The sequence below is a fragment of the Tiliqua scincoides genome, chromosome 4 (assembly GCF_035046505.1).
Source record: "Tiliqua scincoides isolate rTilSci1 chromosome 4, rTilSci1.hap2, whole genome shotgun sequence".
NCBI classification, from domain to species: Eukaryota; Metazoa; Chordata; class Lepidosauria; order Squamata; family Scincidae; genus Tiliqua; species Tiliqua scincoides.
Window position 1 is genome coordinate 189,889,000 of NC_089824.1, and position 21,182 is coordinate 189,910,181.

General features: G+C 44.0%; 1 protein-coding gene across 3 annotated transcripts in view; it reads right to left on the reverse strand.

Annotated features, from left to right (window-relative positions):
* Positions 1–21,182, reverse strand: part of NDRG3 (NDRG family member 3) — a 61,443-nt gene that overhangs the window by 30,523 nt on the left and 9,738 nt on the right. For 2 of the 3 annotated variants that reach the window (XM_066623410.1, XM_066623408.1), the window contains exons 2-3: positions 7,701–7,807; positions 6,586–6,621 (exon numbers count right to left, since the gene is read on the reverse strand). In XM_066623410.1, coding sequence (XP_066479507.1) covers positions 6,586–6,621; positions 7,701–7,757 — 93 coding nt within the window. In that variant the 5' untranslated portion in view covers positions 7,758–7,807. The remainder of the gene's footprint in view (positions 1–6,585; positions 6,622–7,700; positions 7,808–21,182) is intronic. The other variant, XM_066623409.1, reaches the window with a different exon arrangement.

The following is a 21,182-nucleotide window of genomic DNA, read 5'->3' on the forward strand; positions in this document are numbered from 1 at the left end:
CCTGGAAATGTGAGCCCATTCATTCATCTAAGTTCCATCTCTAATGTATTTAAATTTTATGTTTTAATTTTTTTTTTCCAGCCCTCAGTACCATGGCAGGTATTTGAAGCTGAAAAGTTTGGACCCATGCTTTATATGGTTTGATATACCATTTCCAAAGCAAGCCTTCAGTAGAGGCAGAGTTCCCTGTGCTCTATACGCAACAGTGGCAGCAAAGTATACATGTTCAACAAAGGAAAAAATGTTTCCAAGTACAAATTGCCCAGTAATCCAAGAACTGTTTACCTCAAGATTTGATCATTTCAATGCACTTGAACCTGGAGGGGCATCTGGAAGCTTTGGTCGATACAGAATGCTGCATAATGGCTGGCAATGCCCAACACTGCATGATCTGTATCATCTATTTGTTTCTGGGCTCAGTTCAAGGTGCTAGGTATTGCCTTTAAAGTCCTGAATTGTTTAGGAATCGGGTAAAAAACTGTCCTCTAATGTATATACCTCCTCTTAAGCCCAGATTATCAACTAAAGTTGCTGTAGTTCAGGGGTGCTCAAACCCTCGCCCAGGCGCCATTTGTGGCCCTTGTAGACCCCCAATCTGGTCCGCAGGGGGCCCCCACTCTCCAATGAGCCTCTGACCCTCTGGAGACTTGCTGAAGCCTGTGCTGGCCCGACGCAACTGCTCTCAGCATGAGGGCGACTGTTTAACCTCTCAAGTGAACTGCGGGTGAAGGGCTCCCTCCACTGCTTGTTGTTTCACATCTGTGATGCAGCAGCGGCAGTGAAGGAAAGGTACATCTTGCTTTATGCAAGGCCTTTTATAAGCCTGGAGCTATTGCAAGACCTTCATTCATTCATACAAATTCCATCTCTAATATATTCATTTATGTAAATTTATTCAATTTTTAAATGTAAATTAATTCTTTTTTTCCTGGCCCCCAACACAGTGTCAGAGAGGATGTGGGCCTCTTGCCAAAAAATTTGGACACCCCTGTTCTAGTTGCTCAAGGTGCCTTTAAGACCAAGGGCACACTCGGCCTCTCCTAGGAGGACATTTTTGGTGGTGGCACTACCTCACTTTAAAGGCCCATAATGTCCCTATTCTTCATTATTTTCAGTGAGTAGTTAAGACATGGTCTTTTTATTTTACTTTGGGCAGGCAACTGTTTGCTTCTTGCTATTAAGAAATTCTGTACTAGGGCTTAGTAATAAGTTTTCCTAGTACTAGGACAATAGCAAGCTATTTGTCATGGTTGTGTTTTATTTTTTTACTTTGACTTTTCCCCCTAAATTTTGCTTTTGATTATGTTTTAATCTTTATTGACATTCCCTTTGGGTGGGAAAAGTGGGATATATACTGTTGGCAAAAATATACTGAAAAATTACATTGTAGTGTTTTCCTTCCCTTTTTCACAGATTAACTGCAGAGACCCTCTGTATGTTTGTCTAAAGCTTTAGCATGCATGTATACCCTTTAAAGCAAGTGCCAGTTCATTCAAACTGGGGTAGACAAGAGCATCTGTATTATATCTTGGTATCCTTACCTATAGAATTCCTTTCCAAGAGAGATTCAACAAAGGGGACCAAGCTAAGAGACTTATTCAAAAAAGCTTTTGGCTCCATCAGTTTTTTTTACTGTCTTAATCACTGCTGCTTTAAAGTTCCCTTTCAGAGTATTTGCCTACATATATCTGTTCTGCCAAATTCTCGACTCCTGCCGACTACGCCAATTTGTCCCGTCCAAATATCTCAACTCCCTTCTAATGCCCGCTTTTTGGCTAATTGCCTCTAAGGGCAACAGCTGCGGTGTGCAAAGAAATGAATACAGAACTCCTTATCTGTTTGAGCAATTAACGAGAATTTATTGCTACAAACACAGACACTCCCTGCAAGTCCTCTTATCCAGAGGCTTTCCTTCCCCAAAACTCCACTTAACTTAGTGAGTAAAGGTCTGAATTCTCCAGTCCAAGTCCAATCCAGTCTCCAAAACACAGTCCAGTCTTCTGCAGTAGAGTTCTTCCTGTCCAGCAGTGTGTCTCCTCCAGCAGGGTCCTGGCTGTCCTCTCTTCCTGTAGGTCTGGGTCAGGTAGCCCTCTTGGTCAGTGTCCAGCTTCTGGCTGGGTCAGCGTCCTGCTTCTGGTCCTGGGTCAGGGTCCAGCTTCCGGCTGGGTCAGCGTCCTGCTTCTGGTCCTGGGTCAGGGTCCAGCTTCCGGCTGGGTCAGCGTCCCGCTCTTGGTCCTGGGTCACGGTCCAGCTTCCGGCTGGGTCAGCGTCCCGCTCTTGGTCCTGGGTCAGGGTCCAGCTTCCGGCTGGGTCAGCGTCCCGCTCTTGGTCCTGGGTCAGGGTCCAGCTTCCGGCTGGGTCAGCGTCCCGCTCTTGGTCCTGGGACAGGGTAGCCTTTGGTCTTTCTGAAGCTGCCTTTTATCCTTTGGATGTCTCATCATCCAAAATGCAGCTCAGCTGTGAGCTACCTTGTTAGCCCCTTGTTAAGTCCAAATTAGGCTCAGCTGAGCCATCTCTTCAGTTCATGAGTCCACATCCATTCAAAGTCTCATCAAGGTCAAATGAAGCTCAGGTGTCCATCCAGGTCTCCATTGGCCTTGATTGATTACAGCTGTGGAGCCAGCCCTGCCCTTCCCAGAGCTGTCAAACAGCTGTCAAAACAGGGAATCGCTGTCAACACCACATCATCCACCTGATGATCTTCTGATCTTCCATTACAATATCTATTGTGGTTTTAATGTTCTTGTTGCATGCTGCTTTCTTACAAATTTAAAATAAAATACCCTCAGTGACTCTGAAATCAGGAGGAGATCATCTTGATCAGGGTAGTGGCATAAAAATACAGCCCAGTGTTCATTTTGGCCCAATAACACAGTGTACTCAAGCATGTGCAGCCATTTCCTCAGTAACTCAGTTAGCTCTTACAGCACAATTCTTTGGCTGACAAAAAGCACTCTAGTCTGAAATAGCTAAGAGCAAAAGGAAATGTTAAGGTTCACTCTTGTCCACAGCACCCTTCCTATGAAGCCTGTAACTCACAAACACTGTTCAAGTTACACAAATAGGTAGGACTGAAGCAGACATTCAAGATGTTGTCATACGCATCTTACAAGGGGTTTCAACAAGATAAAGAAGCTTTATCAGCCAGCACAAAGGCTTCTGTCTAACTGGATGTTAAGGAGCTAAAATTAACAAAGCTACTGCAAGGAACATCCCGTTGTTCACTGGTTGCTATGGACACAGGATCACTGCTCATCTCCTAAAAAGTATTATGAAAAAGTGGCTAGCATCACCTGGTCTGTGCTCACTTCACATCACCCGCCCTGGTTTTGTTTTGCACTGGCAATGCTAGCTATGTCTGAAAACAGTGTTATTTATTTTACTCATTTATTTTATGCAGAAGCAAGCCCATTGTGTTCAATAAGACTAGGGCTATAATCCTATCTTAGGGGAAACAAACACCTTCATGGCACAGTTAGTCTTATTATATCTAGTGTATTTTTCCTTCTCCCCCACCCCATCCCCAAATGCTGCTCATATTGGGTTATGCTGGAATGTCACCTACAAGATGCGTGGGAGGATGGAGGCCAGAATGTGAAACCAGATCAGAAAGAAACATCTGAATGTTGTGGTTCTTGAAAGACAGAACCTTCTTTCAATTGTAAAAATCCCTACGGGGATTTAAATAGCCTGCCTATGTAAACCACCTTGAATAAAGTCTTGAATAAAGACCAAGAAAGGCGGTATATAAATACCTGTATTATTAATTAATTATTATTATTATTATCTGAAGCCTGCTTGTGTGGATCACCCGCCAAAGTCAACCTTTAAACTGATTTGTCTGGCAATGGTTGCATTGTGGAAATCTGCACTACTTAACAGCATAATGGGGCAGCAAATGAAGGATAATAAAGAGGCTGCAAACTCAGACAAAATAAAAAACCAAATACAAAAAGGCAGCAACAAGCCCTAATCAGTTCCACTTATACGTAAAAGCAGAAGTTTAATGAGATTTCTGTCTGCATGAAGTTTGGTTTATTAGATTCCTACACTACAGGTGCGCACCTCTTAATGACAGGGAAACGTTTTCCGATCCTGTTGTTATGCAGTTAGGTCAATAAGTGAACATTCAATCTATTGCCTTTGTTGTGAAAACAGACACTCCCTGCAAGACACTAGCTGGCTGCACAGGCTATTGGAGATAGATTGCCTCTTTAAGGCATTAAGAGCCTCTCTGTTGTGTAAACAGACACCCTTCTGCTGAGACATGATTGCCTCATTAAGACCATCTTTATTGTGCTTTGGCCACTGTCATATATGCAGCCCATTGTTAAGTGAATGGAATAAATGGTCATGTATTTATTCCCTTTCAATTGAAAGTTCTTTTACATGTGGTGATTCAGATGTTAAGGGTTTTGAGTTATGCCTGCACTGATAGCCACAGTAAGATGCCTGTTAAATTAAAATCATATTGATCATGTATGGAAAGGCAGTTGGGAAGGCAAACTCTTGACCAGACAGAACTGCATTTTTCACTTCAAGACCACGTGGCCAAGCCAAGACACATCAACATATCAGGTCACAGATTTTTTTTTTTTTTAAAAGAAAGAAACGAAAAGCTACTTCTAACAATAAATTGGATTTTTCCAACAATTAAAATAGCACCTTACAATCTGAACATTACAGGTGGAGTTTATTTATGTGAATGAGTTCTGTTAGGTGACCCGGGTGATTAAGAAAAAACAATGTGCTAAATTACATACAGTTAAGCAAATACACTGCAGCCTGACACTTGGGGCTAGAAGGAAACTAAGGCAACAGTTCTCAATCGCCTCCCCCGCTACATACTCAGCCCTCCCCATTGCCAGCTGTCCCTGTTTCTTTCACAGGTGGGATGCTGAGCTTTTAAGAGTCCAGTCCAATGCATTTCTACTCAGAAGTAAGCCCCATTGTAGTCAATGGGGCTTACTCCCAGGAAAGTGTGGATTGTAGCCTGAGAGCCCAGTCCTATGCCTGCCTACTCAGAAGTAAGTCCCATTCTAGTCAATGGGGCTTACTCCCAGGAAAGTGTGGATTGGATTGTAGCCTAAATCTCATGTTTTGGCTTGCTGGAAGACTTGCTTGCTGGGTTGTTTTGTTTGTGTAGGCTGGAGCATAAAGAGCCTGCACCATCTCAGCCTGAAAGGGGGGGGAATTTGGCAAACACTCCCCGGGTTTTTTTTTTAAAGCAATCCCCTCTGTTTTTTAAAGCACACCTCTGTGTGTGTGTGTGTGTGTGTGTGTGTGTGTGTGTGAGCGAGTGTGAGCGAGTGTGAGAGAGAGAGAGCGCTCCACCTTGCTGCACATGTTCTGACTACAGAAGTTCCCTCCCCTTCCCCTCTTCAGCCTCTTTGCTGGCTCAGGGGCTCCAGGAGTCTTCCTGTTTCTTCGCAAGGGGAACCTCTTCCAGGACTCCAGGGCTATTTCCCTGCCTGTGCGAGGCAGAGCCTTTCTGCAGTGTTTTGGGCTGCCTTGAAATGGAGTGACAGCACAGGGCAAAGGAGGCAAAGGTGTGTGCGACTTTCAGTTCCCTCACCTGATTCACATTGAGACAAATCCAAAGATAAAAAATCCATAGATAAATAGGTTCCACCTGTACAAACTTATCATACTTCTCTGGTTTGAGATATGGAGCCTCAGGGAAGATTTGCATCTTACAAATAAATGTTCATAAGGCTAAAGCTGGTGTGGCTGTGTAGCTAATATAATGAAGAAGTTCATATAAAGCACTCAGATGAAGAATCTGGTGCTTCGAAGCTGGAGTTAGGTAGGAAAGAGGCACACTGTTCAACACTCAGATGAGAAACAAGTTCAATATTCACATTTTTCCACCCCTCTGCTCTGGTCTAAGACCCAGAAAAGGGATGACAAACTCATTTCATACAGGGGGCCAAAGTTAGGATTCATGCTGCCTTCTGTGGGCCAGAAGTGACATTATTAAGCAGGGAATGGCCACATATGTGCACTGTATTCTCACAAAGGAATTCATTAGCTGCAAATGACAGAAGAGAAAATGTGCAAATCTTGTTCATATTTTCAAGATAAAAGAGCACAATTACAACGGGGGGCAGATAAATTGCTTCAGGGGCCCACATTTGTGCCATGGGCTTTATGTTTGATACCCCTGGCCCAGAACATATGCGCAAAGCCCACATGAAAAAATTTCCCATAGATGTAGTGCATTTCCTTATTAGTGAGGATCCCCCCACTTTCAATTTCTTAAGCCAAGAGTTTGGAATCAACACATGGGTTTTGAATGTATATTGGAAACTCACATGGCTGTCCAATATCCATGAGTTTTGAGTTCTCAGAGGAAATAAGACAAAAGATGACTTGACAAGGCCAGAGGAGAAACCAGCTTGACTTTTTCCATGAATAACTCCCTGGATTGAACTGAATGTGTGGTTGCAAATCTCACAGAGGTTGACATTCACTCACAGTTGTGATGCACTGCACTTTTGATTTGGGCCTAACAGATCAAGATAGATCCACTGTTTCCACCAAAAAGCTGGAGAATGTGTATTCATTCTGATTCCATGTACTTACTTGACAGTTGAAGTCCTGGAAGTTTTGGGCTGAATTCTGTCAAAACAAGAATAAGACCCAACGATCAGCCCAGATTCCTAACAGCCTAAGATACCAGCATTGAACGTTACATTGCAACTAAAATTCTGAAATATCTGAAAATTCTGCTTCAGTCTGCAATAAAACGAAGGTCTACACTGAGCTCTCTGTACTAAATCAAAACAAAGGGCACAAGAGGAATCATTACAACAAAGGTCCACTTTCAGTCCACAGAGCTTATATCTAGTGCCAGTAACCAGCAGATCAAAATGTATTGTGCGAACTGCCAGGAATAAAAAGGGGACTAGTACATTCATTTCAGGACCTTCATAAATGCACTTATATATGTACACAAAGGCAGTGCTCTTGCTAAGCACCGCAGCTCAAAACCAAGTTCCATGCAGTTTGGAGCTTGGTGACCCGGCAGTCTGGTGATAATGTAGGACAGCAGTCTTCAAACTGGAAACTGCTGTGTTCCAAAAAAGCCCTCCCTGTCCCAAGTGGTGTTTACCATTCTGCTGAGGTGCTGTATTTCTTTCAAACTGATCAGGGCACAGGGATGCAGAAAGGTTATCGCTGCTCATGGGCAGGGGAAAAGCTTTTTCCAAACCCTGGATTCAGACCACGGGCCAGGATTTGGAGAGCCCTGATGTATGACATCATTGCCTAGAGATACTTCATTACCTAGAGGTACTACCATACCACCAAGTTACAGAGAAATTGCTTGCAGGTCTCCAAAACAGAGATGTAACTCAAAACTTTCAAAACTCTAATGCATATGTTTCCCAGCTCCCATCGAAAATGAAAGCCCAACATGCACATTTATCTTCTTTGCCTGTTTGCCAAAGAGAAGTCCTTGCCCTAAAGAGCTTGCATTCCAAAATTTGCCACAAGAGACAGGCAAAAGAAAGGATGGAAAACAATGATGATGGAGGCAAGGGAAGAGTAAGTTTTAAACTTGTTAAAGATATAAACATAGAGCCTCAGAATGCTGACACTGCCTCTCAGTGCTAACAATGTAGAATTGTGAAACAGTCAGCACAGAATGACCAGTGGCTCAGAGTTTTGCTTGTACTCAGAACAGACAAAGCAGGTACCTTATCATTCAGGAGGGGTTTGATCTCTGTCAACTGGACATCTTGCAGTTCATCCATTGTTTTCCAAGAACACCAAAGTTAGCTGAGAAATGGCAGAATCACTCCTACTGAAAGAGAAAGAAAAAGGAAAGGATTAATACCCTGGCAGAGATTCCAGAATTGATCAAGAGTATTGACATGGAATTCAAAGATACCCACAGGATGAGCCCAAACCCCCTGAAGTGGTAGCTCCTCCTCCCTTCAGAATGCAGCACTGAGCAAGGCATTGTTTATGGCTGGTTGAATCACAAACAGCAAGGAATCTCTTCCACAAACCACCTCCCCCCCCCCCCCAGCAAGTTGTTCCACAGGCCACTCTCTCTACAGGCCACTCTCTCTAGATTCTGATATGCTGACCATGACCACATGCAGCAGCTCGCCCTTTTAAATATTTTATTCCAACATTTAAACACAATAAAAGCAAAACAAAAATGCCATGTCATGTTCTATAAACAAAGGAAGTGGGGGAGGAAGGTTAATCAAGAAGAACTGCAGATGATAATTTCATCACCCTTCTCATAGTAACTCAAAATGGTAAAGTGAGCTATAGATGTCTACCCTCTACAGTGGTTCTCAAACTTTTTAGCACCGAGACCCACTTTTTAGAATGACAATATGTTGGGGTTCACTAGAAGTGACGTTATTAACCTGGAAGTGATGTCATGTATGGAAGTAACATCAATTTAGGCTTCAAACCTAAGCCATGATCAATCAAAGGTCCCATTACACAGCACACTCATGCTGTTATTTTTGCATCACTTGGAATTCAGCATTCCATTCAAAGCAGAAAGCAGACTTGATATCTCCAACTACACAGCCCTCCCCTTTTCCAATTCCATCTTCCCACCTATTCAGGGTAGAGCACCATGTCTCCTTCCCACTGGGATCCCACCCTGCCCAACAGCTCTGTACCCTGTACGCAGGATATACAGCACCCTGTAATTTCAACTCTGTTTTCAATTGCAGCTGAGCCAGGCGTTACGCAACCCACCTGAAACTGGCTTGCAATTCATCTAGTGAGTCCCATCTCACAGCTGGAGAAACGCTGCTCTACCAGGCATCAATTCTCACATGTCACTTAGCACACGATGGCCACCGATACTGTCTTGCCGCAGATTTGGCTGTAACTTGCCAGCTTTGGAAATGGAGCATCTTTCTCCCCCAAACTGATATTCCATACCAATATTCCTGCTGGATTGTGGGTGGAGAAATATCTTGTTTCCACAGATTGCCTAGCACTGCACATGACAGTTGGCCTCTACGCAACCAGTTCCTTGCATAAACGAGGTTCATCATCCACTGATACATTTAATGATACCTTCAGTGGGGTTAGCTCGCCTTGATAACCAGCTGCCTCCCATATTTCTTATACAACATTATACCAAAACACTTATACAACACTGAAGCCATGTGCGTAAAGAGGAACCCTATGGTTAACAGTCCATCCAGCAAAGTATGAGAGACAGGGTGAACTTGCTTTTGAATTCAGTTACAAAACATCAGTACCACGCATTTGATGTGTCTATGCATGGTGCAGAGATAAACCTTAGCTGAAGTGGACCAGACTGTAACCAAATCTGCAACAACAAAGTGAAGGCAGTAAAGCCCCATTCCACCTACGGTATCTAGAACCCAATCCTGTGTGTTTCAACAAACCATTATGGTACAAGTTCCATTCAGTCAAAATCTTTATCAGCATCGATGGAGGACCATCTTTGTGTGCCCCTATATAACATACTAAGAATCCCCAAATTATTGGGCTGAGGCAAGGCACACACATTGGGGGTAGTGTACATGTGTCTTTCCAGTTAACGACTCTATTCAATCTTTGCACTAATATTGTTAAACGTTTACATTCTTATTACATTATTGGTGTCTAAACCTTACAGGCACTCCAAACACTACCAGAGGAATATTGTTTGAACAAACTCAGTCTTATTAGCATTACGTGTTAGGGGTCTACAATAACAAGTCACAAAGCCTCCAATTCCTACTGAATTTTAGCTGTGATGAAATGTCATACTAATGAGGAGACACAAATGCATCATCAAATCTAGTGCAAGTTTGATGTGCCAATACGTGGAGCGTCACTGCCGCTCTATGTATACAGAAAATGTAGTCTAGATGGACCAACGGTCTGACTCAGCATGGCAATTTACTAGGGGCGCAATCCTAACCAACTTTCCAGCACTGACTTAGCTGCAATGCAGCCCCAAGGTAAGGTAACAAACATGCCCTTAGCTTGAGGCGGCCCCCTTGACTACCTCCCCACTGCAGGATGCAGTGCACACCACACTGGCACACCTATGTCAGTGCTGGAAAGTTGGTTAGGATTGCGCCCTATATTTCTTAGCCTAAAATCAAGGGGGGAACACCATGTATATTGCCCTGATCTCCTTGGAGGAAGGGCAGATTATAAATGTGTCTTTACAATTTTAACATGCACCTCCACAGGGTTATTACAATCCAGTACAGCTGGTTATACATATAGTGCAGGAGAACCAGTGTCCAGAGGGATACAAGCCTTGTTCTGCATAGCTGGTAAAATATAGCCAGTTGATGTTTCCAAGGCAACTGTGTGCACTCTTCCCAGATACACAAAGAAAGACTGGCATAAGGCCAGCCAACAAGCTCTCCTACACAAACCTCTTATCTAGATATCTGGCCTATCTAGTCTAATAGCCCTTAATATATCCATTCAAGCTTCCGTTATCATCTCTAGAAGGACATACTGTATAATGGTTAATGCTTTCATTAGCCCAAAACGCAGAAGCTATGCTTACTGTCCCTGCTAGACCAAGAAATTAGTAGCATATCACAGGATGCTGACTTGGCTAAGCTCCTACGTAGCTTTAAGTTTCTAGCTCTAAGGCATTTTGCTAATGGTAAAGAACAGCAATGCTAACAGTTCTTCCAACAAGTGGTGCAATGGCATGCCTACTGCACAGAATACTGCTGTTATCTGAACAGATAGCACATTTAGGGACAGGGCCACCGTCATTCAACCAGAACAAGGCAGTCGTTCTGAGTCTTTCCTACATGTGAACATGTTACAGGGAAGGCTAATGTGAGCCCTAGCAACGGGGCTGTTGATATTTTTTTGTTAACAAAAACAATTTTGTTAATTAAAATTTTAGATGCATTTTAAATCAAAACTATTTTACAATATTACTTGATTTGCTCCTCTTAATAATGGACAAGATCAGAGAGAGAGAGAGGTGCTAGTGCATAAGAAAGCACACTTTTTAAATACCCATTAACAAATTTTCATTTTCCGAAAGCAAAATAAAGCATTTATCAAAAATTGGAGTAAGAAAGGAGCCTAACCCTCTGCTCAGTGCAGGCAAGCAACTGCTACATCATCCCTGATAAGTAGCCATCCAGCCTTCGCTTGCAAACCACTAATAAGGGAAAATCCATTATTTGGATTTGGGTCCCCTTTTGGAACCCCTCTGGAAGAAAGGTGGGATAGAAATAAATTGAAACAGTTTCAGTGCTGAACACCTCTTACAGTTAGGAAATTCTTCCTCCTGTTGAGCCTAAATTCTACTTCCTTGTAGTTCTATCCCTGACCTCAGCAGCCATAGAGAGCAAGTCTCCCCATTCTTCCACATGACAGCCCTTCAGATACTTGAAGATGGCTACTATACCCCCCTTAGCCTCTTCCCCAAGCTAAACATATCAAGCTCTTTTAACTATTCCTCATAGGCTCGAGTTCCCAGACTCCTTGCTGTTTTTGTTGCCCTGCTCTGAATCAATTCCAACTTATTAATATCTTCCACAAAATGAGAGGCCAAAACTGGAAAGAGTAATCCAAGTAAAGACCAACAAACACAGAATGGAGTTATTATTTCTCATGATCTGGACTGAGAGCCCAATCCTGTGGTCTGCGCTGCGCCTCCGCGGCACGGACTACAGTGGTAAACGTGCTGTAAGGCACGTTTACGGGGCTTACCGCCAGGCTCCCGCCACAGGTGGCTCATTGCAGGCCGGTGCTGAGCCACCACCTGGCGGGTGCCCACGTTCCGCAGCTCAGCGGCTCCTGCGACCGCCAGACTGCGGAACAGGGAATGGGAGCGTTCCTGGGGGCATGGGGAAGGTGTTCTGGGGAGGGGGAGGCATTCCCGGAGGCGTTCCCAGGGGCAAGGGAGAGGCGGGTCAGTGGAGCCGAGCTCCGCAGGATCCCAGGCGCTCGTGGAGGGCTGCTTGCCCTACATGAGCGCCTTCACTTTAGTGGCGACCAAACAGTCGCTGCTAAAGTGAGTAGTCCCATTGCGGGACTGCTTCCCTTACTCGGGGGAAGGGGGAGAACATCCCCTTCTCCCAAGGAGCCTCCCGCAGTAGTGCGGGAGGCTCGGGATCCAGCAGGAGCCCTTTGTGGAGCCGCCGGGTCCCGCAGCTCCGGGCAGCTCAGGATTGGGCTGCCCGTCTCTCTGTTAATGCAGCCCAGCACTGATTCGTCCCCACCCCCACCAGCTGCATCACACATTCAGTTTGTGGACCATTCCAGATTCCTTTACCATACGAGGAATCTCGTATTCTGCAGCCAAGTCAGGTCTCCCTTTATTCTGTACCTGTGCTTCCAACTCTTTGTACCAATATTTATCTTCTGAATTTTATCTTGTTGATATAGGTGCAGTGACAGACCCTATCAAAATCATTTCAAATTCTGTTTAGATCTCCCAGGGTGTTAGCTATTCCCCAGGCTTATGCATAATGGTAAAAGTGTTTCTTGTATATTATGGCTGAGGGATGTTTGCCAGTTCTCCCCACACTTACCTTTGCTGGGCTTTGATCAATCTGTATCTTCCTTAGTGGAAGTATTTGTTGTTATGTTTTCTTTTCTTTTTTAAACAACTGTCCCCAAATTCATAACATTTGTTCACACTGATTCATTCAAATTACATCATTTCAGAAGAGATGCTTTACTGTAAAATGCACAGGCGTGCACTGCTTAACAACTGTTCACTTAATGATGGACCGCATATATGACGGTGGTCAAAGCACAGTAAAGATGCTCTTAATGAGGTAACCATGTCTCCCATAGCCTGCAGCAGAGTGTCTGTTTACACAACAGAGAGGCTCTTAATGCAAGGAGATTATCTCCAGTAGCCTATGCAGCCAGCTAGTATCTGGCAGGGAGTGTCTGTGTACACAAAAAAGGCTTTCAATTGGGCTGAATGTTCGCTTTACAAACTAATCGCATAACAGCGGGGATCAGGGAACGTATCCCTGTCATTAAGTGGCGCACACCTGTATTTCATACAAGCGGCATATAATCAGAATTTAGAGATAATTTAAGTTTCCCCAATTTATGGTTGGCATCTAGTAATGTTTCTGAGAACAGGTGTACTATGAATGTGGGCTTCTTCCAAGAACATGCCAACATGCCGTACAGCAAAAGAACAGTACAGTATTTCACATTTTTCTAACACAAAATAAGAACACCGTGTGTGATTCTGAGGTTATTGTTTATTCCAGTCGCAGTGCCTACTTTTTTGAAAATAACAGTGCAATACAGGAGCTTGCCTCTAACTTAGGACTATGACCCATATAAGACAACGATCTTGATGGTTGGAGTAAAGTTCACAATGAGCCATTGTATGTGCTATGTGACAACTACAAAAGAAGGACTGTCTTTCTTACAGAAAGGATTATTACATCAGGAAATGTATCCATAGTAGAATAGTTACAAGAAGCCATGGTAAAAGCTATAGCAAACTGTGAGAAAAAGATTTCAATGTCTAGCGTGTGGCTTGGCAACAAATATTGTAATGATGCAAATATAACCAAGATGAGAGGAAATCTAGAAATGCTCATTTGATGCACCTCTTCGCCAGACTTCAGCATTCCAGAAATGAAGGTAAACTTCCATAACAACCAGTTTGCAGTAGCTACTGTGAACAAAGGGGGACCCACTGAGGTGACACTCCCACAGAATGTGAGATGTAAATTGGTTGTGGGCTGTTTTGAGTACCATATCCAATTATGGTTTTAATGAACAAAATGGTGAAAAGACAGAGACAGGAGAGGGGGATGAATGGTGTGGAAACCGGAGCGAGGAGGGGTGTGTGTCGAGGTTGGAAAGAGGGTGGTTTTGGTACTTTGAACCCTTATTTCCAGTTAATGTATAAATTCTGTACTCAAGTCTCAGGCATTTCCAATTCAGGTCCTCTTACAAGTCAGACATAACAGAGGATTGAAATTCCTGGCTGCAGTTTTGAACTCAAGATCATCTGATTTGTTGAAGGTAGATTCTGAAATTCTCTTTGTGGCTTTAAAAAAATAATCCAAATTTTAGGTAGGACAAGGCTAACGGTGGATGGCAAATGCAATAAGAATATGGTTTAATTCATTATGTCCTATGAAATTCATTTAACAGAATGTTCCTGTGAACTGCTCCCATTTTATGTGCAGAGATGTACGCACACAGTTCCATTTTTACACCTTTCAGAGAACTGTCAGTGATCTACAGAAACATCAACACCTCAACTTGCTAACTCCTTCAGCTCATACTATTAAGGTTAATTTATAAGATTTGAACTGTCATGACAGACTGTAGAGATACTTAAATGTCAATCTAATAAGAGCTAAAGTTTCAACAAAAAGCAAGGCTTTCACCAAAAAGAGGATCCGAACATAAACATAACTTTGCCACCACTTAAATTTAACAACATATTCCTTCAGCTTGTTCTCCAGATGAATCCCAGTTTCTCACACGTTGTGAGGCCTGCTCTCATCAGCCAATTCTAACCAGCTGTGGTAAGAAAAGATTCTGCAAGCTACAGGCATTCAAAATAATGATGGGTTTAGTAGTCATGCGGTGCTGGTGAACAGTGCCCCTTTCACCTGAAGAGAAAGCCCTGTGTATGTTAAATATGAAGTTAGCCCGTCTTAGGCAGACAGGGAAGCTACATCATCACGACCACTGTTCCCTTTACACTGTGCAGGTGCACAGCTCAAAATCCACCAAAGCAAAGCTATGTGCAGCTTGGAGCTCAGTGTTTCTGCAAGTCTGGCAATGGTGTTTGCTGTGCATTCGGAGATGCTGAAGAACTGCTGCACAGCTAGAAAAGTGGACCAATGGAATATTGATCTTGACCCCATTGGCTCAATACATCCTCTAGGTAGGCTTACCTGAAAATGTGTACTGGGCATGTCAGAGAGCATGGTCCTCGACCAGGAGAAACAACAGGCCAGGTAGAAAGTCAGCACCTTGTGGAGCTTTGCTCACATCTGCCCATTGGCCAGCCACCCAAATGGGGAATTGCAATGAAGAATAAGCTCTCCAGGTAAAGCTTATGTCCAGGTAGCTGCCTTAGAAGTTGTTTGCCTCTAATCCTGAAATCCAAGTACTGTAACAGACCTGTTTTTGTTCAATTTTAAATGTCTGTTTTTACTAACTCAACTCTTGCCCATTTCCTTTTCTGCATCTTTTCTAACTACTGCTATTTTTCTAAGTGACTTGCCCCTTTCTTTCTGACCAGAGCTAAGAGCTTTTGCATCTTGCCCTTGGATAGGCCATTCAGGGCAAACATGAGTGGAGAGGAGCAGAGTCATAGAGAGAAGCTGGCTTCCCAGATTGTTCTTATAGAAACAGGCTTCAGTGCTAAAGAAATCTGGAAGCTGGGCTTGTGAGGTGGGATGAGGAACAGCACAGATGCCCTTCTTTGCCTGGCCATGGTTGCCAGATAGCATCTCTGTCAGGTATAAGAGCTGAAACAGCCATCATAAACATATAGTTCACAGACACCTGCAGCTTGGGGATAGTCACAAGCACTGAATATGAACCCATCAGGCAATCAAGTCCACTTGATAACCAAAATTCCTTTATTTAGGCCCCTGCTTTAAAGAGATATACAATACCACAAGAGCCCTACAGTTTGAGGATCTTTCACTCCCAGTTTACAAGCAAACAGTCCAAGAGCCCAAAGCCTGAGGCCAGTGTAGATAATCAACACTGGCAGACCCATCTTCAATAAAAGGTTTTAGTTATGTAAACTCAGGCTTTATTTAGGTTAATGATCACATGCAATTGTTGTTTCTTTTTAATCTGGGATTCATTCCACGGTTTTTGACAGGTTTTTCCTATCAACAGTGTAAGACTGTTCTTTCTCCTCTGCAAACACAATTTTTATTACAAAAAATGAGTTACATTTATATTTTATGGTATAAAAACCCAAAATGCCATTAGAATGCTATTTTAATTCCTAGTCTAAGAAATATTTCAGAAGCAAAGAAATGAACACTTCCAGAAGGAATCCTTTCATACTTTAGGCTGCAATACTGAACGCACTTACTAGGGGACAAGCTCCACTGACCAAAATGAGCTTCTGAGTAAACATGTATAGCAGTGGTTCCCAAACTTTTTAGAGGCTCTAAGGGCTGCTACCTGATTTATAAATGCCAAGGGGCATGGCTATAACCGTGATTGGGAAGCAATGCTCCCCTGCCAAGAAGCACACTTGTTTAGCCCTTGATGCATATAGCCTAATCTGCCCAGTCAGTGTCGTGAACCAACAAAAATTGGACCCACAGTCTTGAGAACCACAGATATATAGGCGTGTGCAGCTTAACAATTGTTTGCTTAATGATGGACCACATATATCACAGTGGTCAAAGCATAATAAAGATGCTCTTAATGAGGCAATTGCATCTCCCATAGCCTGCAGCAGAGTGTCTGTTTACACAACAGAGATGCAAAGAAGAGGCAATCTATTTCCAGTAGCCTGTGCAGCCAGCTAGTGTCTGGTAGGGAGTGTCTGTTTGCACAACAGAGACAATAGATTGGACTGAATGTTAACTTAATGACCAAATTGTATGACGCACACCTGTATAGGATTGTGCTATTAAAGACCAACTGCTTTTTGTGGCACAGGTTCTTAGAAATTGGGACCTACTTCTCAGATGCAGTTTATTCAAGCTTGATCACTGAAACACCTTGCCCATGAGGGTTTGGAAAAGATACTCTAGGGGATAATTGCAACCAGAATTCATAGTGAAATCAGATTTTTGTCATGCATTTAGGGCCTACACTGCGTGGCTAGCCTCCAGGGGCATCACCAGGCATCTCCAGGAGAGAGGCTGCTCTGCTCAGCTGCACATGCTACCTGCTGACTTGCTGCTTTTCTGCAGCTGTGAATGAGGTGGGTGGGGCAGCGTGAGGCTGGGAGGGTATGTGAAACATGGTGGGGGGAGGTGGGAGAGAAGGCTGGCTGGGCAGGCAGGGGTGCTGCATCTCATCATGGAGCTCTCCCCATGTGCAACCTCGCCCCAAGGACTAAATTTCCCAGTGTGCCCCTCGCCCTGGGCATCCTGCGATTGGTCAAGGCTGGAAGAGAGAAGAGTGCAGAGTGTTGCATCCAGTGCTCTTTTTGTAAAAAAAAAATAGGTGCAGGAACTCACAACTTTTTATTTATTTATTTATTTATAAACCATTTTTTATACATGCGCGCACGTCCATCCTGTGTGAGCTCCCTGATAGCAAAAGCACTCCTGCCACAGCTGGAGTGAAACACCCCATTTTTTTTAGATGGGGAGGTGCTCCATTGGACTATAGGAAACTCTCTCCATTGGGCTATAGGAAAGCCTATACAGTAGTTAAAGTGTTCAGAACAAATATATAAGGTCTTGAGCCCAGCTGGTGGCCATCAGTGCCTCAAGTGTTAGTTCCAAACACTTTGAGCCTAAGAGCTCTGGTGGCTCAGTGGTTAAACTGTAGGTCTGTGGAGCCAGAGGCTAGGGGTTCAAATCCCACTGAGGAATAAATTTTTTTCTTTTTTAGGTGGGAAGGTGCTCCATGGCTGCAAAATATAAAGGTTGGTTGCTAGTTGCCAAAAGGGGGGCCAGCTGAGGCTGCAAAACTCCTCAAAGTTCAGTCCCAGGCAGGCTCTTTTTTGAACTTTTTTTTTTTTAAGTCCCAGGTAGGACTTAACCCACAGCCTCCAGTAGGGGGCTCACTCCAGGAGCTTAACTGTGGGTTAAGTCCTAACTGGAACTTAAAAAAAAAAAAAAAGGTCAAAAAAGAACCTGCCTGGGACTGAACTTTGAGGAATTTTGCATCCTCAACTGGCCCCCCTTTTGGCAACTAGCAACCAACCTTTATATTTTGCAGCCATGGAGCACCTTCCCACCTTAAAAAAAAAAATTATTCCTCAGTGGGATTTGAACCCCTAGAGACCTACAGTTTAACCACTGAGCCACCAGAGCTCTTAGGCTCAAGTGTTTGGAACTAATATTTGAGGCAATGATAGCCACCAGCTGGGCTGAAGACCTTATATATTAGTTCTGAACACTTTGACAATAGGCTTTCCTATAGCCCAATGGAGAGAGTGCTGGGCTGTGGAGCACAAGGTTGGAGGTTCGAATCCCTCCCTAGCCAGCAGTGCAGAGCGGGGTGGTGCAGGCAGGGGAAAAAAGGTGGGGGCAAGGAGGAGGGGAAAAAAGGGGGCGGGGTGGTGCAGGCAGGGGGGAAAAAAGGTGGGGGCAGAGAGGAGGGGGAAAAAAGGTGCCGGAACACCGTTCCGGTGCATTCCATTACAAAAAAAGCCCTGGTTGCATCTCATCAGCACAGGGCACACTCCTGGCAGGCTTCGAAGTAAGTACAGGCAGTGCAGCGCTTTCCTCTGCTTGGGAAAGAAGGAGCCAGCCTGCTCCTAGTGGGGTGGTGTCTAAATGCCCCAGCCTGCATCCCTCCGTCTTGCCTGTGGGGAACAGGGGTGGCATCTGCATGTTGGGTGTGTGTGTGTGTGTGTGTGTATGTATGTGAGCAGCCCCCGACTACTTTGGGGTAAGTTGTAATCTTGCTGTCTGTGGCTGCAATCCTTTCCACACTTTCCTGGGAGTAAGGAAATGTGGCTTCCTTCTGAGTAGACTTACATAGGCTTGGGGTCTGTGTCAGCTTAACCCAGGATCCTCACCTTTCTCTTTATCCTCCCCCTTCAAAAAAGAAAAAAAAGCCACTCTTGATGGCTTTGTCTCCAAAAATTGATTGAAAATAAAAATCCCCATTCCTTTTTAGCCATTCCCTTTTCCTCCTGCCTCCTTCTTGGGGAGGGGGGTACTCTGTTGGCTGCTATTGTAAGATAAAAGGCACAATCCTAGCTAGGTCTACTCAGAAGTAAGTCCTATTGTGTTCAATGGGACTTACTCCCAGGAAAGTGGGGTTAGGATTCCAGCCAAGCATTCTCTAGGTCTCAGTTTGCATCCGTTTGCAATTAGCAGATACACACAAAACAGTCTTCCCCTCCCCCAGCAAATTTATCACTTCCCCCCTCCCTTTCCAAAACCCTCCAGGAGTGCTGCTAACAAACTCAGGGCACAAGCCTAACCAGGTCTACTTAGAAGTATGTCCTATTTTGTTCAATGGGGCTTACTCTCAGGTAAGTGTGGTTAGGATTGCAGCCTCAGAGTGCTGGCAGCCTTGTTTCTAGTGTATAATTATAACACCTTCATCCCCATTTTGGGGGTAACTGAGGTGAGGTGTTGTAATGGGGAGCTGTGGCCAACGGCTACAAGGATCAGGGGAGGCACGAGCCGGAAAAGTTCGAGAACCACTGCTGTAAGCCCTACAGATGGTGCAGATTGCTTTGTTTTCTCCTCCAGCAGCCTACACGACAATATACAAATCTGATTATGCTAGAATTGTGCCACTATGCATAGTGAAAAAAATCCGTAATTTGGGAAGACACAGAACTAAGTTTCAGGGACTGTCTCTCATTTGTTAATACTACCATAAACCCGAAGGTTTTAGCTTAAAGTGTCTAATTTATTTTATTTATACACCGCCTTTCTTTGGTCATCAGATTTCTCCTCAGACTTTAATCCAAGGCGGTTTACATAGGCAGGCTGTTGTAAACCCCCGTAGGGATTTTTACAATTGAATAGTTCATAGAACTCCTCCTTCCAAATGGATTCCTTCCTGGTCTGGCCTCTCTCTGGCCCTTCGCCTCCCATGCTCCACTTGACAGCAACTCCTCTGCGCCACCTAGGATCAGCTCATCAGTATATCAGCATGTCGTCAGTTCTCGGGTACTTCCGGTTGTTTCGAACTGGCAGTCTCAGATCTTCAGGCACACAAGACGGCAGCTATACCAACTGAGCCAGACTTCCTGCCAATAACTCCAGCTAATAACCAATTGGTCAAATTTTTATTTGGCTGAACAGCCCTGAAGGCTCTATTCAAAAAGGAGGAGAAAGTTCACCATACTCCTCCTGAATGGAAATGTTAATTAATTTAGCATATTTTGATAGCCATGGAGGTATAGTGACTAGGGTGCTATTTCACTCAGGGAGACTTGGGCTCAAATTCCCATTTGCTGAAGCTCACAGGATGACCCCAAGCAAGTCACTCTCTGAGAAGCCGAGAGTTCTCACCTACCTCATAAGATTCTTCTGTGAAGACAAGACAAGGGGAGGAGGAGAGAACTCTGAGCTCCCTGGAGGACTGACAGGTTACAAATGCAACAAAAACAAATATTCTAAAGCTGTAATCTTGTAACACACCAAACTAAAAGCAAACTCTTGAACACAGCAGGTCTTAATTGCACACCAAGATGAATAGGTTCAGGCTGTAAGACACACCAAGTGCTGGCTTAACAATAGCTTTTCAGTCTGCTGTACAACCACCTCTGCATATCTAACTAAAAACTAAACAATCCCAGCAAGTCGCATTATGGCTACTTTCTTCTAAAATGTTAAACTGCTATTGAGCTAACAGCTCCAACAAAGAAAAGGAGAGAAAGCATCCAGGGTAAATCCAAGAGTCTTTGCCTCACTTTTCCACTTATTTGTTTATTTTGGGTATTTAGCCTTTCCCATTTCAGCAGGCTGAAACAACTGAAGGAATTTCCTTGGACTAAATGGCAAAGTCATTGCAAGGATTGGCAGACTAAAAGGGAGAAATCAGCAATTTCAGTCCTGCATTCTCCCCCTCCCCCATTTCTTTCTACTCTGAAATCCCTGCATGCTCTGATTGATTACCAAAGGTCAGATAACTGAACAACCATTCTTCTATAGAGTGACATTCCACTCTTCCTGTATTTCCATACCTTTCAAATTTGATCTAGTGATGTGGTGGCAGCAAGGGGGCAGGACTGGCAGCTCAGGTGATATCCTATCCCTCTTCTTGGAGCTGATTCTGAGGTACGGGTCCACACTTTAGCTAGGATAGGACCACTTGGACTACCCCCCCATAAGGTGCAGCGGTCACCATTTTGGCACCCTGAATTTGGGGGGGGGGGGGTAATGGATAGGATTGGGCTGACACTGTCTTCTGCTTGGTTTCCTTTTTTAGCACACTGTTTGCTTGAGGAAGTGGCTCTTACTGTTCTAGAACAGTGTTTCTCAACATTTGTCCTCTACGATACAACTTCACATGGTCCACCTATTCAAAGTACCATTGGAAGTGACGGTGATGTTATCATCACCAGGTTAGGTGATGGA